Raw genomic sequence first — 15,829 nt, 5'->3', positions numbered from 1 at the left:
GTATGACTGGGTCATTTTGCTGTACAGTAGAAACTGACAGGAACACTGTACATTAATTATAATGGGAAAAATAAAATCTTAAAATAAAAAAAAGAAAATGAGGGACATCATTCAAGGAAAAAAGTACATAATACTGTAGTGACAAATGGTCCATACCTGTCAATGCTCGAAGCTTCACACAGCAAGCAACGTAATCATCAAAGAAGATTCTGCCATTCTTGCTATAACGTTTAACAATAGCAGTTAATGTTTGAGGACTCAACCTATAACCTAAAAACAGGGATTGTGAGATTAAACTTCTAAAATTAAACATCATAAGAATAGCACAACAAACAATGTGTTTTTGTTTTTTGGGTTTTTTTTTTTTTGTCTTTTGTCTTTTTAGGGCCGCACCTGCGACATATGGAGGTTCCCAGGCTAGGGGTCTAATCAGAGCTGTTGCTGATGGCCTACACCAGAGCCACAGCAACACCAGACCCAAGCTGTGTCTGTGACCTACACCACAGCTCATGGCAATGCTAGATCCTTAACCCACTGAGGCCAGGGATCGAACCCGCAACCTCATGGTTCCTAGTCAGACTCGTTTCTACTGCACCAAGATGGGAACTCCCAAACAATGCATTCTTGTTAGTAAAGTTATAAGACAAATTAACTTTTAAAATCCATTACATAAAAATATGTTAGAAACAAAACACATTCCTGTTGATCAAAGGTTTTATTATTAATAGTGAAATGGTACATAAATATCACAATTCTAGCTGTGTAACAAAGTCAAAGCTAAGAAAAAAATTATCTTTCGTGTTTTTTTGGTTTTTTTACTTTTTAGGGCTGTACCCGTGACATATGGAGGTTCCCAGGCTAGGGGTCCAATCAGAGCTTCAACTGCAGGCCTACACCACAGCCACAGCACATGGGATCCGAGCCACGTCTGCAACCTACACCACAGCTCACGGCAATGACAGATCCTTAACCCACTGAGCGAGGCCAGGGACTGAACTCGCATCCTCATGGATAGTAGTCAGATTAATTTCCACTGAGCCATGACAAGAACTCCTTGTCTTTTAAAATGTAATTTGATTTGAAATAATGTCTAGTGTGTCACAGGTTCTAATGCATCAATATTTTGACCCTATAATTTTATAGTTCTTTAAAGAATATCAAAACAAAGATTACTAGTGATCCTTCCTATCATTCAAATCCTATATTTCTCACTGATTATAAGATACTTGAAAGCAATATATTCCAAGAAAATTTAAGGATCATCATGGTTACTCAGAGAAGGAAGAAATAAGAAAACCTTATTCCATTTTGTCCTAGAAACTTACTCTGTTACTTCATAGATTTTCATCTTAACCACAGCCTTCTCACTACCTTCCTTAGTTCTTTACAGTCTAGGCCCATGGGCTCCAAAAGTTTTTGATTGTGTTCTTCCATCAGAAAAAGTTTTTGGATCATTCACTCCCATTATATGTGTATTAATTTGGTTTTAAATTCTATACATTTTATTACTATTTATTTACATTTAAAAATATATATAAAACTGAAACTTAAAAATGGAGTAAAATTAGAAATATAAATAATATATTCTACTTGCTGCACCCCTACAAAAGGTCCTATGGATTTAATGAGATATGTACACTTTACTGTGAAGAATGCTAGCCTAGACTTATAGTCTTTATATATTACTGGATTAGTAGACTTGGACAAAAGACATTAATCCACTCAAAGCGAAAAACAAACAAATGCAACAGAAGATAATGCATTGCATAACTATAATGAAAATTAAGTAAGGGAAAGGTATAAATTAATAGAAAAAGTTAAATATACAAGCTAATGTAATTATATGCAAATAAACTGAGCTTCCTATGAAAGAGTTACAATCTGGGTGTGGGTACTGATAAAATTTATAAGATTTTCCATAGTGTTTTCAGCAAAAAAATTTGAATATCTTAAAATATACATGAAGGCATTTAAATTTGAATAACATAGAATACCTCTTTATTACACTCAACTGCCTATGTGAACTCTTAGGTGGTTTTCTTTTTTGCAAATGGTAATATTAATTTTCCAGCACTGTGCTAAATTAAGAACCAAGTTTAATTCATTAGGTGTGAAGACTCTATACTTGAATTATACATGTTTATATGGCCAGGCTTATCCCTAAAATGACCCATCTATTATACAACAAAGTTATCATGGCTTTCACTTTAAATGGAATTTGAGATATTTTGCATTTGGTTCTTATTTCTGAAAGTTAAAACCTTTCAAAAGTTTTATTACAAATACAACTTGTTTGGAAATGAGTATATATAAAATCACAGGATAAATGAGTAAATATATATAGTACAATTAAGAAATCCACTTAAAACTGCATTAACTGTAAGTTAAACATCATTTATATTATTTTTGGGAGAAAGGAGACTGAGAACTTTAGCTTATCAGAGAAATGATAAAATAAAGTTATATTAAGATATTTTAAAATTAGACTTGCTACTTTGAGGGTTTTTTTGATAGCTACTGAGTGTTCTACATTATGTTAAATAAAGAACCCCCCCCAAAAAAATTTCTACTGCTACAAGCTAGACTATTAATGTGGAGACCCGTAACTGAGAAAAGCCTTGCTGTCAAATTACAGATCTTACCAAGTTACAAAAGTATACAATGTAAATGGTGAGTATAATTAGAATAAAATTTACACATACTAAAAAGGAAATTCAGAAATTGTTTTATCAACCATAATGTATGGAAGATCATCTTTTGAAAAACTCATAAATAGGATGGTTTTTTTTAAAGGTCTTTAATCAGAATGTATCTACAACATTGAAATCAAATTGGGAAACAGCTGGTGAAGTAAGATACCTCTTTATTACTTAGTAAAATTAAACAATTAAGATTCATCTGGAGTTCCTGACGCAGCTCAGTGGTTAATGAATCCAACTAGGAACCATGAAGTTGTGGGTTCAATCCCTGGCCTTGCTCAGGGGGTTAAGGATCCAGCATTGCCATGAGCTGTGGTGTAGGTTGCAGACACGACTCGGATCCCCCGTTGCTGTGGCTCTGGCGTAGGCCGGCGGCTACAGCTCTGATTCGACCTCTAGCCTGGGAACCTCCATATGCCATGGGAATGGCCCAAGGAATGGCAAAAAGACACACACACACACACAAAAAATTAAGATTCATCTGATCAAAGGTAACCTGGATAGATTCTAAAGAATTTTAATATTCCTTAGCAACATGGACAGACCTAGAAATTATCATACTAAGTGAAGTCAGCCATACAATGAGACACCAACATCAAATGCTTTCACTGACATGTGGAATCTGAAAAAAGGACAGACTGAACTTTGCAGAACAGATGCTGACTCACAGACATTGAAAAACTTATGGTCTCTAGAGGAGTTTGGGGGGTAGGGGGATGTGCTTGGGTTATGGGAAGGAAATCCTATGAAACTGGATTGTTATGATCATTATACAACTACAGATGTGATAAATTGAGTGATACAAAAAGATATTTCCATATAAAAAAATAATTTTAAAATTCTTACCCATAGCAGCAATGGCTTGATTCAATTCATGATGCTCTACTGTGCCACTTCTGTCATGATCAATGTTTATGAAGTTTTGCTTCCAGGCATTAATTACTGCCAAAAGTTCTTTGAATTCATTAAATCCCATTTTTCCTGTTGCAATCTCTCTGATAGTTTTATTAACAAAAATAAATTTTGATACCAAAGATAATTTACCTGACCCCAAATTTCAAATAATTGACTAAAAACCTGTAAGTATGCTTCTGTAAGAACTAGCCAAATTTAGCATATAGATTTCTGTGTAAAAATGGAAAAGAATAAAATTCAACAGGATTTTACAAAGTATTTAAACCTCCTAGTCTATTATGATCATCTACATCTAATAATTGCCTTAATATTCAGAAAGTGATTATTCTATATTCTAGTAGTTTCTATTTTTATTCAAGGATACATCCAACATGGCAATCATAATTCTGCAGGTTTCCAAGCTGAAGGCTACAAAACATTATTTGTATTAAGTTCTGCCCAATTTATGTAAAGTTCTAACAATTTCTATTTTCCAAACAAAACACTTAAAAATTGCCAAAAACTCACAATCAATGAATAAACTGAATGTTAGGCATGCATAGTTAAAATAAAATAGACTAAAATAAAAATTACTACCTTCATACTACTCACACTTAGTAAAGGGATTTGGGTAATTAAATAAGCAATTATAAAATAACTGAAAATTAATGTTACAAGGAAAAAGGAGGACTTCAGTCTTCCTCACACAAATGCCAAAGTGGGTTTAAATAGAAGTTGTCATGTACTGAGATCATAAAACTTGAAAGACTTAAGAGATTTGGTTAAAACTTGGGGTATATGTGAAGGAGAGGCATACAATGACTTCAGAAGGCAGATGAGGACCAGGTCACAAAAGTCTTGAATGCCACCCTAAAGTTTTGGACCAAGGGCTGTCACTGTAGGACTTTAAGAAGCAGTGGGGGAGTTCCCGTCATGGCTCAGTGGTTAACGAATCTGGCTAGGAACTATGAGGTTGCGGGTTTGATCCCTGGCCTTGCTCAGTGGGTTAAGGATCCAGCATTGCCGTGAGCTGTGGTGCAGGTTGCAGACGCAGCTCGGATCCCGTGTTTCTGTGGCTCTGGCGTAGGCTGGCAGCTGGGATTCAACCCCTAGCCTGGGAACTTCCATATGCCATGGGGAGCGGCCCTAGAAAAGGCAAAAGGACAAAAAAAGAAAAAAGAAGCAGTGGGGCAATCCTAACGTTTTCATTTCAGAAACATTAGTTGACACAGAATATAGAGTAAAGTAAAATGAATCTAAATGTAGGTAAATCATGTGGTAATTTATTGCAATCAAGTAAGAAAAAGATGAATTTTAGAACTGAAGCAATTGGTTTGTTTTTTTTGGTGGGAGAAAGGAAGAAGAAATATAGATAATAAGGTTGCAGAGTGGAATCAAGACAGTGGAGAATAAGATGTGGCACTCACCTTCTTCCACAACACATCAAAACAACCCACCTACACAATGAGCCATTGCCATAGAACATCTACTGAACACTGGCAGAAGATCCTAAATCTCCAAAAAGAGCAAGAAACCCTCCACATAATTTGGTAGTAGAACAAAAGAAAAGAGAGAGAGAAGGGGGGAAAAAGGTATCACGACAGGACCAGCACTCCTGAGAGGGAACTGTGAAAGAGGAAAGGAATCTGCTCCCTAGGAGCCCACCTAACTGACAGGGAGATCAGCCGGGATGGAGGAAGAACCTCAAAGCCTTGGAGAAAAGCACAGCAGCCAGACTGAGGAGGGCAAAGAAGAGAGACAGCTACACAGACCACTGATACCACCACCTGGGCACCACACTTTGAAACCCTCAGTGGGGACTGGGTGCTGAGACTCAGGCCTTGGAGGTCAATTCCAGATAGAGGAATAGGGTTGGCTGTGTGGAGACAACCTGAAGGTCTAGGGAGCAGTGCAGTACAGGCTGGGGAGAGAAGGGTCACAGCTGATGGAATGCAGGAGGACTCCTGGGCCCTCAAGGGAAGCAAGGGTGCCATTCTGTGGGGAGTAGAGGGCTAGAGGAAGAAGGGAGGGACCTGCACAGGAATATCTTTCTCTGTGGACACTCAGGCCACAAGCACCACTTACATGGGCCACACCACCGCAACCATCTGAGATTCCAGATATGGGCACGGCCTGCCACGACTAGGGGTCTGTGAACAGGTACCAGCTGCAGCCCCAATCACCTAACCAGCTGCTGTCAAGGAGGGCACTGAAACTAAGTGCTACCCATTCCCCTCACTCCCCTAGAATGTACACGCCCTGCTGTTGCCTCTGCAAAAGGTTCCGGGGTGCTGCCTAGACCTGCCTAAAGATCACTGCTACTTCCCAGGGCCCTGCAAGGAGGAGCAGCCTGTGCCACACCTCCGCAGGGCCTCAACGCTGTCAAAGGCCCCAGCAACCAGGAACTGACTACAGGCCCTGCCCATTGCCTCCATACCCCTGGAAGCATATGCAGGCCATACACTGGCACACCTCCTATCAAGGGTTATAACAGGTTGCACACATTGAGGAAAGAGACAGCAAACATCCAAACCAAAAGCAGCCCTCATGCCAAAAAAACCAGTAAGCCCTCACAAGCTAGCTACCTAGGGGCATTCTCGAGTATAAATAGCACTCTAAGACTACAGTAGAGAGTTGTTTTCCATAAACTCACAGAATAAGAAAAATATAAGTAAAATGAAAGAAGCTCAGGAACCATTCAGTTAAAAACTCTGAAGGAGCAAATAATGAAACTGACCTTTGCAGTCTAACAGAAACCAAGTTCAAAAAGGATACAGTGAAAATGCTGAAGGAGTTAAGAATGTATATGGTAGTTCCCATTGTGGCTTAGTGGTAACAAATGCGACTAGTATCCATGAGGATGCAGGTTTGATCCCCAGCCGAAACTGACCTTTGCAGTCTAACAGAAACCAAGTTCAAAAAGGATACAGTGAAAATGCTGAAGGAGTTAAGAATGTATATGGTAGTTCCCATTGTGGCTTAGTGGTAACAAATGCGACTAGTATCCATGAGGATGCAGGTTTGATCCCCAGCCTCACTCGGTTGATTTGGGCATCTGGCATTGCTGTGAGCTCTGGTGTAGGTCCTAGACACAGCATGGATCCTGCAGTGCTATGGCTGTGGTGTACACTGGCAGCCACAGCTGTAATCCAACCCATAGCCTTTCAAACTTCCACGTGTTGTAGGTGCGGCCCTCAAAAGACCAAAAAAAAAAAAAAAAAGTACTGAAGATTACTTTGGAAAGGAACTAGAAACTATAAAGAGGAACCAAGAAAAACTATAAAATTAATCTGCAGAGAGGTAAGCTTAGTTAAAGGCATTCTAGAGCAGAATGAATAATGCAGATGAATAAGAAGGACTTGAAAGACAGAATGATGGAAATCACCCAGTCAGGACAGCAGACAGGAAACCAATGAAAAAACATGAAGCAATATAATAGATTTAAGGGATAATATAAAGTGGGCCAATCTATGCATAATAGGGATTCCAGAAAAGAAAAGGTGTTTGAAAACATATTAGAAGAAATTATGGCTGAAAGCTTTCCAAATCTAAAGGAAATGGATATCAAGATACAGGAAGCACAGAGGGCCCCAAACAAGTTCAACCCAAACAGACCCATACGAAGACATACTATAGTAAAAATGGCAAAAGTTAAAGAAAAGGAGAGGATTCTAAAGGCAGCAAGAGAAAAGCAAAGAGTTAATTATAAGGGAACCCCATAAGCATATCAGCTTATTTTTCTACAGAAACACTACTGGCCAGAAGAGAGTGGCAAGATATACTCAAAGTTCTCAAAGGGAAAAATTTGCAGCTTAGAAGACTCTACCCAGCAAGATTATCATTTAATCTTTTGTTTATTAAAAATGAAAACAAAAACTAAAAGAATACAACAATACTAAACCCATTCTAAAAGAAATAATGAAAGGACATATGTAGATAGGAAAGAAGAAGATAAAGGATGGAGGAAATCACAACTGGAAAATAATCATTTAAATAAGCCAGTATACAAGATGGCCAACAAGTACATGAAAAAATGCTCAACATCACTAATTATTAGAGAAATGCAAATCAAAACTACTATAAGGTACCACCTCACACCAGTCAGAATGGCCATCATAATAAGTCCACAAATAACAAATGCTTAGAGAGGGTGTGGATAAAAGGGAAGCCTCCTACATGGTTGGTGGGAATGTAAATTGGTACAACCACTATGGAGAACAGTATGGAGGTACCTTAGAAAGCTGTACATAGAACTACCATATATGTCCAGCAATCCCACTCTTGGGCATATATCCAGACAAAACTTTCCTTGAAAAAGATACATGCACCCACATGTTCACTGCAGCACTATTCATAATAGCCAAGACATGGAAACAACCTAAATGTCCATCAACAGATGAATGGATTAAGAAGACGTGGGTATATATATACAATGGAATACTACTCAGCCATAAAAAAGAACAAAATGATGCCATTTGCAGCAACATAGATGGAACTAGAGACTCTCATACTGAAGCCAGTCAGAAAGACAAAGACAAATACACTAATATATCACATATCTGGAATCTAATATACGGCACAAATGAACCTTTCCACAAAAAAGAAAATCATGGACATGGAGAACAGACTTGTGGTTGCCAAGAGGGAGGGGGAGGGAGTGGGAGGGACTGGGGATGTGGGGTTAATAGATGCAAACTATTGCATTTGGAATGGTTAAGCAATGGAATCCTGCTATATAGCACTGAAAATATGTCTGATCACTTGTGATGGAGCATGATGATGTGAGCAAAAAGAATGTATACATTTATGTGTGACTGGGTCACCCTACTATGTAGTAGAAAACTGACAGAACATTGTAAATCAGCTATAATGGAAAAAATAAAATCATTATAAGAAATAAGCCAGTATACAGATCTAAGAGGAAAAAAACCCCTATTTATAAAAGCAATGAGAAACAGGGAACAGCAAAATGACAAACATGAAGATGTAAAAAAGGGCATCAAAATCATAAAATGTGGCAAAGTAAGAAAATCTAGACTATTTTGTTTGGAATGTATTTGAGCCTATATGACTATCAGACTAAACCAAGCAGATATAGGAAACAGCATACTTGAAAGACAGGGCAACCACAAATGAATACCAAAACATACAATCAGAAAACCTAAAAAGAAGAAGAAACAAGCATAAAATAGTAGGAAATCATCCTACCAAAAAAAAAAAAACAAAGAAAGGAACAAAGGAGAAACATAGAATCCACTGGAGAACAAGATTTAAAATGGTAATAAATACATTTATAAATAATTATCATAAATGTCAATGGACAGAATGCTCCAATCAAAAGACAAAAGAGTAGCAGTCTGGATTAAAAAAAAAAAAACAAGAGCCTACAATATGCTGCCTACAAGAGACTCACCTTAGGGCAAAAAAAACACATGAATGGAAAGTGAGCGGATGGAAAATATATTTCATTAGAATGGAAAAGACAGGAAAGCTGGAGTCGTAATACTCCTATTAGACAAAACAAACTGTATTTTATTTTTTTGCTTTTTAGAGCCACACCCACAGCATATGGAGGCTCGAGGGGTAGGGGTCAAACTGCAGCTACAGCCACAGCTACATCAGATCTAAGCCGTGTCTACAATCTATGCCACAGCTCATGGCAATATGGGATCCTCAACCTACTAAGTGAGGTCAGGGATTGAACCCACAAACTCATGGTTCCTAGTTGGATTTATTTCTGCTGTATCACAACAGGCACTTCAGACAAAAAAATACTTTAAAATGAAGGCCATAAAGAAAGATAAAGGAGGACACTATTTAATGATAAAAGGATCCATTCAAAAAGAGGATAGATATTACTATCATCAATATATATCTGCCTAATATAAGAGCACCCAAATACGTACAACAAATACTAACAGACATAAAAGAAGAAATATATGGGAATACAATAATAGTAGGGTATTTTAACACCCCACTCACATCAATGGATAGATCCTCTAGACAGAAAATCAAAAGGCAACAGAGATCCTAAATGACATAAAAGAAAAGTTATACTTAATTGATAGTTTCAGGACACTACATTCCAAAAAAACAGAATATAGATTCTTTTCAAGTGTACACAGAACACTCTCAAGAACTGATCCACATACTAGGGCACAAAAGTAATCTCAACAAATTTAAGAGTATAGAAATTATTTCAATCATCTTCTCCGACCACAATGGCATGAAACTAGAAATCAACCCCGGGAAAAGAAATGAGGAAGAAAAAAAAAAATGACTACATGGAAACTAAATATGCTATGACAAAACCAATGGGTCTAACAAGGAAATCAAAGAAGAAATTAAAAAACACCTCAAGACAAATGAAAATAAAAACACAACCATTCAAAATCCATGGGATGCTGCAAAAACAGTTCTTAGAAGGAAATTCATAGCAAAACAGGCCTTCCTCAAAAAGAAAAATCTCAAATCAACAACATAATGTGTCCCCTAAAAGAAATAGAAAAAGAAGAATAGGAGTTCCCGTCAAGGCTCAGCAGTTAACAAATCCAACTAGGGACCATGAGGTTGTGGGTTTAATCCCTGACCTTGCTCAGTAGGTTGAGGATTCAGCATTGCCATGGGCTGTGGTGTGGGTCACAGATGTGGCTCAGATCTGGCATTGCTGTGGCTCTTATGTAGGCTGGCAGCTACAGCTCCGATTAGGCCCCTAGCCTGGGAACCTCCACATGCCACAAGTGTGGCCCTAGAAAAAGACAAAAAGAGCAAAAAAGAAAAGAAAAAGAAAAAAAAAACTAAACTCAGCAGAAGGAAGGAAATCAACAAAATAGAGATTAAAAAAAAAAAACCAGCAGAAAAATCAAAACCAAAAGCTGGTTCTTGGAAAGGGTAACCAAAATTGACAAACCTCTGGCCAGACTCATCAAGAGGACAGAAGGAACTCATACAAACAAAATAAATGAAAAAAGGAGAAATCTCCACAGCTACTGCAGAAATACAAAAAAAAAAAAAAAACTATGAACAATTATATACCAACAAATTTGACAACCTAGAAGAAATGGAAAACTTTCTAGAGAAACACAGACCACCAAAACTGAATCAAGAAGAAATAAATCAACTGAACAGATCACTAGAAATGAAATTGAATATGTAATAAAAACACTCCCAAACACAAGTCCAGGACCAGATGGCTTCAGAGGCAAATTCTACCAAACATCCAAAGAACTTATACCAATCTTAAACTTTTCCAAAAGCCTGAAGAAGACGGAACACTCCCAAAGACATTCTACGAAGCCATCATCAACCTAATACCAAAGACACTACCATAAAAGAAAATTACAGGCCAATATCTTTGATGAATATAGACACAAAAATTCTCAACAAAATTCTAGCCAACTGAATCTAACAACACATAAAAAAGATCATACACCACAACCAAATGGGATTCATCCCAAGTTAACAAGGATAATTCAATGAAGACAATCAATCATATACCACATTAATAAAAGAAAATTCAAAAACCACATGATCATCTCAACAGATGCAGAAAAAGTGTTTGAAAAAGTCCAACATCCATTTAAGTTAAAACTGTTACCAAAATGGGTATACAGGAAACATCCTAACATAATCAAAGCCATTTAAGACAAACCCACAGCCAACATAATACTAATGGAGAAAAGCTGAGAAGCTTTCCCACTAAAAACTAGAACAAGACAAGGATGTCCACTCTCACAACTTTTATTCAATATAGTACAGGAAGTCCTAGCCACAGAAAGCAGACAAAGGAAAGGAAAGGGAAAGAGAAAGGGAAAGACAGAAAGACAGACAGACAGAAGGAAAGAAAGAAAGAAACAAAGAAAGAAAAATAAACAGTATCCAGATTGGAAGAGAAGAGGTAAAACTATACTATATACAGATGACATGATACTATATATACATAGAATACCCTAAGGAGTCCACACAAAAACAGTTTGAACTGAACAATGAATTCAGCAGAGCAGCAGGATACAAGATTAACATTCAGAAATTGGTTGCATTTCTGAATACTAACAATGAAATATTAGAAAAGGAATATAAAAATTCAATACCTTTCAAAATCACACTCAAAAAATTTAAATACCTTGGAATAAACCTAACCAAGGAGGTGAAAGACTTCTATGCTGAGAAGTATAAAACATTAATCAAGGAAATTAAAGAGATTTCACAGAAATGCAAAAGTATCCCATGCTCCTGGACTAGAAGAATTACTATAATTAAAATGGCCATACTACACAAATCAATCTACAGATTCAATGCAATCCCTATCAAATTACCCATGGCGTTTTTCACAGAACTGGAATAAACAATCCAAAAATTTAAATGAAACCATAAAAGACTCCAAGTTGCCAAAGCCATCCTAAGGGAGGAAGAAAAAAAAAAAACACACAAGCAGGAGGCATAACACTCTTGGACTTCAGAAAACATTACAAAGCTATAGTAATCAGGATAGAATGATACTAGAACAAAAACAACCTATGACAAATGGAATGGTAAAGAGAGCCCAGAAATAAACCCAGTTAATCTTCAAAGGAGGCAAGAATATAAAGTGGGAAAAAGACGATCTCTTCAGCAAGTGGTTCTAGGAAAACTGGACATCTGCATGTAAATCAACAAAACTAAAACACACCTTAAAACCTGCACAAAAATAAACTCAAAATACTTCAAAGATTTAAACATAAGACACCAGAGTTCCCATCATGGCTCAGCAGAAATGAATCTGACTAGTATCCATGAGGACACAGGTTTGATCCCTGGCCTTGCTCAGTGGGTTGAGGATCTGGCATTGCCTTGAGGTGTAGGTCGCAGACACAGCTCAGATCCTGTGTTGCTGTGGTGTAGGCCAGGAGCTACAGCTCCCATTTGACCCCTAGCCTGAGAACCTACATATGCCATGGGTGCAGCCCTAAAAAGACAAAAAAATAAGACGCCATAAAACTCCTAGAAGAGAACATAAGAAAAATATTTTCTAATATCAGTAATACAAATGTTTTCTTAGGTCAGTTGCCAAAGGCAATATAAATAAAAACAGAAATAAACCAATGGGACCTAATTAAACCCCAAATTTTTTGCACAGGAAAGGAAACCATTAAAAAAAAATGACAACATACAGAATAGGAGAAATTAGTTGTGAAGGATGCAATCAATGAGGGCTTAATCTCAAAATATACAAACAACAACAAAAGAACCCAATTGAAAAATGGGCAGAAGACCTAAACAGACATTTCTCCAAAAGAGACATACAGACGACCAGCAGGCACATGAAAAATATTCAATATCACTAATTATTAGAGAAATGCAAATCAAAACTACAATGAGATACCTCCTCACACAGTCAGAATGGCCATCGTTAACATGTCGACAAATAACAAATGCTGGAGAGCATGTGGAGAAAAGGGAACTCTCCTTCACTGTTGGTGGGAATGTAAATTGATATAACCACTATGGAAAACAGTATGGAGGACCTCAGAAAACTAAATATAGAACTACCACATGATCCAGCAGTCCCACTCATGTGCATATATTTGGACAAAACTTTCACTCAAAAGGATACACGTACCCTATGTTCAACTGCAGCACTATTCACAATAGCCAAGATGCGGAAATAAGCTCAATGTCATCACCACATGAATGGATTAAGAAGATGTGGTACATACATACAATGCAATACTACTCAGCCATAAAAAAGAACAAAATAATGCCATTTGCATCAACGTGGATGGAACTTGAGATTCTCATACTAAGCGAAGGAAGTCCCAAACAGAGAGAGAGATACCATATAATATCACTTATATGTGGAATCTAAAATATGGCACAGGTAAACCTATCTACAGAACATAAACAGACTCACAGACATGGAGAGCAGTCTTGTGGTTGCCAAGGGGGAGAGGGAGGGACTGGGAGTCTGGGGTTAGTAGATGCAAACTACTACATTTAGAATGGATAAGCAGTGAGGTCCTGCTGTATAGCACAGGGAACTACATCCAATCACTTGTGATAGAACATGATAGAAGATAATATGAGAAAAAATATATATATATATATGTTTAACTGGGTCATTTGCTATACAGCAAAAATTGACAGAACATTGTAAATCAATTATAATAAAAAAATTTTTATAGTAAATAAGATGATAAGCTATAAGGATATATTGTACAGCACAGGAAATATAGGTAATATTTTATAAAAAACTTTAAATGAAGTACAATCTATAAAAATATCAAATCATTATGTTGTACACCTGAAACTAATACAACACTATAAATCAACTAAACTTCAATTATAAATTAAAATAAAAAATTTAAAGATAGTTTACTACCTTGAAAAATCAGGTTATTAGAATTATTAACACATTCATAGTTATAGAACTATAATTGAAGACTTACTAGGCAGAATTTAATTTTTCTAATCCTTATCACAATTACATTCAACTAGTATTCTGATGTATCTTAAGACTAGTTACATAATCCTGATAAAGGAGATACTATGTCAGTACAGTTCAGTCAAGTATCCAAATTCTTACTAGTAGGTCCTTAAAAATAAATGAATAAATTAGTAAAAATGCTTACAACTGTTTTATGCTATTTTATAAAATATTTTGAAATTTTTATAATAGAAATTATTTCAGCTACATTTTATGCCCACCGAGAAAAAATATCCACAAGTTAAAAGAGCTGACTGTCGTTAAATGATTCACATGGTGTCAACGTTAGATAGGTGGTTATAGCAGTTCCCGCTGTGGCACCTCTGCAGCACTGGGATACAGGTATGATCCTTGGCCCAGCACAGTAGGTTACGGAATTGCTGTTTCCACAGCTGTGGCACAGGTCACAACTGCAGCTTGGATCTGATCCCTGGCCCAGGAACTCAATATGCCAAAAGGTGGCCAAAAAAAAAAGTAATAGGTGGTTATGGTATATTCACACTACAATTCATCTAACATTGAATAAGCAGGTACTATGAGCCAGGTAGTGTGTGTTTCATGATTTCACATAGGTATGCCAGACCTATAATGTCCCAATTTTACAAATAAAGCAGCTGAGGCCCAGAAAGGTCATTTCCAAAGTTCATAGCGATAATATGTGGAAGAGTCAGGATCAGAGCCCAGAGGTCCTTCATACAGAAACTACTCAGGTAGGGAGCGGGGGAGTGGTAAAGGTTACATGAGAAAACTTTTTCCATCATTTTGCTGAGTAAAATGGCTTCTGCTTTAAAGTTAACATGGTACACATTCATTAACTGGGAGAATCTGAATATATGTTAAGAAGAAATGACAAAAATTGAGTCGTCAAATAAGCAGATCTTCGTTCTCAAAATACAACCAAGTCTATGTAAGAGTAAATATATCTGACAAAGAATGGTGGGAAAAAACTTTTCAGAAATTGACTGATTTTAGCTCTCTCCCCCCACCCCATTAGGATACAGAGAATTAAACTGAGAATTAAACTTCTCTCCCTCTTACTCTCCCAAAGGAAGAGAACGATCATCAATAGCAAGTGGCTGTTGCAGAAGCAATACCAAGAGCCAGTGTCACACTCATGAGAGAACGCTGTGTCTCCTCCTCATGATTTTGGGTGCTCTACACATTCAGAGAAACTTCTCTAGTAAGGGGAAGTGACTACAGAAATGACCCCTGCCACAGAAAAGAATAGAGAAAAAAGAATGAAAAGAGGAGTTCCGATTGTGGCACAGTGGAAAGGAATCCGACTAGGAATCACGAGATTGTGGGTTCAATCCCTGGCCTCACTCAGTGAGTTAAGGATCCAGCGTTGCCGTAAGCTCTGGTGTAGGTCACAGATGTGGCTCAGATCTAGCATTGCTGTGGCTGTGCTGTGGCTCCAGTTAGACCCCTAGCCTGGGAACCTCCATAGGCCGCGTGTGGGGCCCTAAAAAAGGACAAAAGACACATACACACACACACACACAAAAGAATGGAAAGAACTAAAGAGAGCCTAAGAGACATCTAGGACAACATTAAAGGTAGCAACATTTGCATCATAGGGATTCCAGAAGGAGGAGGAAGGGCCAGAGAAAATATTTTAAGAGATTATAGCTGAAAATTCCTTAATATTTTAGGAAAGGAAACACTCAAGCTGAGGAACCACAGAGAATCCCATACAGGACAAACCCAAGGAGAAACACAGTAAGAAACATACTAATCAAACTGACAAAAATTAAATACAAAGAAAAAATATTTC

General features: G+C 37.2%; 1 protein-coding gene and 1 non-coding gene across 2 annotated transcripts in view; both read right to left on the bottom strand.

The window, feature by feature from the left end:
* Positions 1–15,829, bottom strand: part of GCA (grancalcin) — a 38,813-nt gene that overhangs the window by 7,783 nt on the left and 15,201 nt on the right. Inside the window, exons 4-6 of the mRNA XM_047772748.1 lie at positions 3,979–4,022; positions 3,546–3,690; positions 157–270 (exon numbers count right to left, since the gene is read on the bottom strand). Of these exons, the coding sequence (XP_047628704.1) occupies positions 157–270; positions 3,546–3,690; positions 3,979–4,022 (303 nt within the window). The remainder of the gene's footprint in view (positions 1–156; positions 271–3,545; positions 3,691–3,978; positions 4,023–15,829) is intronic.
* LOC125123835 (small nucleolar RNA U3) lies at positions 15,065–15,282 on the bottom strand. The gene has a single exon (XR_007134205.1). It is a non-coding gene; the product is annotated as a small nucleolar RNA U3 (small nucleolar RNA).

Source organism: Phacochoerus africanus, chromosome 3, assembly GCF_016906955.1.
Source record: "Phacochoerus africanus isolate WHEZ1 chromosome 3, ROS_Pafr_v1, whole genome shotgun sequence".
In the NCBI taxonomy this organism is placed as follows: Eukaryota; Metazoa; Chordata; class Mammalia; order Artiodactyla; family Suidae; genus Phacochoerus; species Phacochoerus africanus.
Note: the sequence above shows the minus strand (reverse complement) of the source record. Positions and strands in the feature narration are given on the sequence as shown.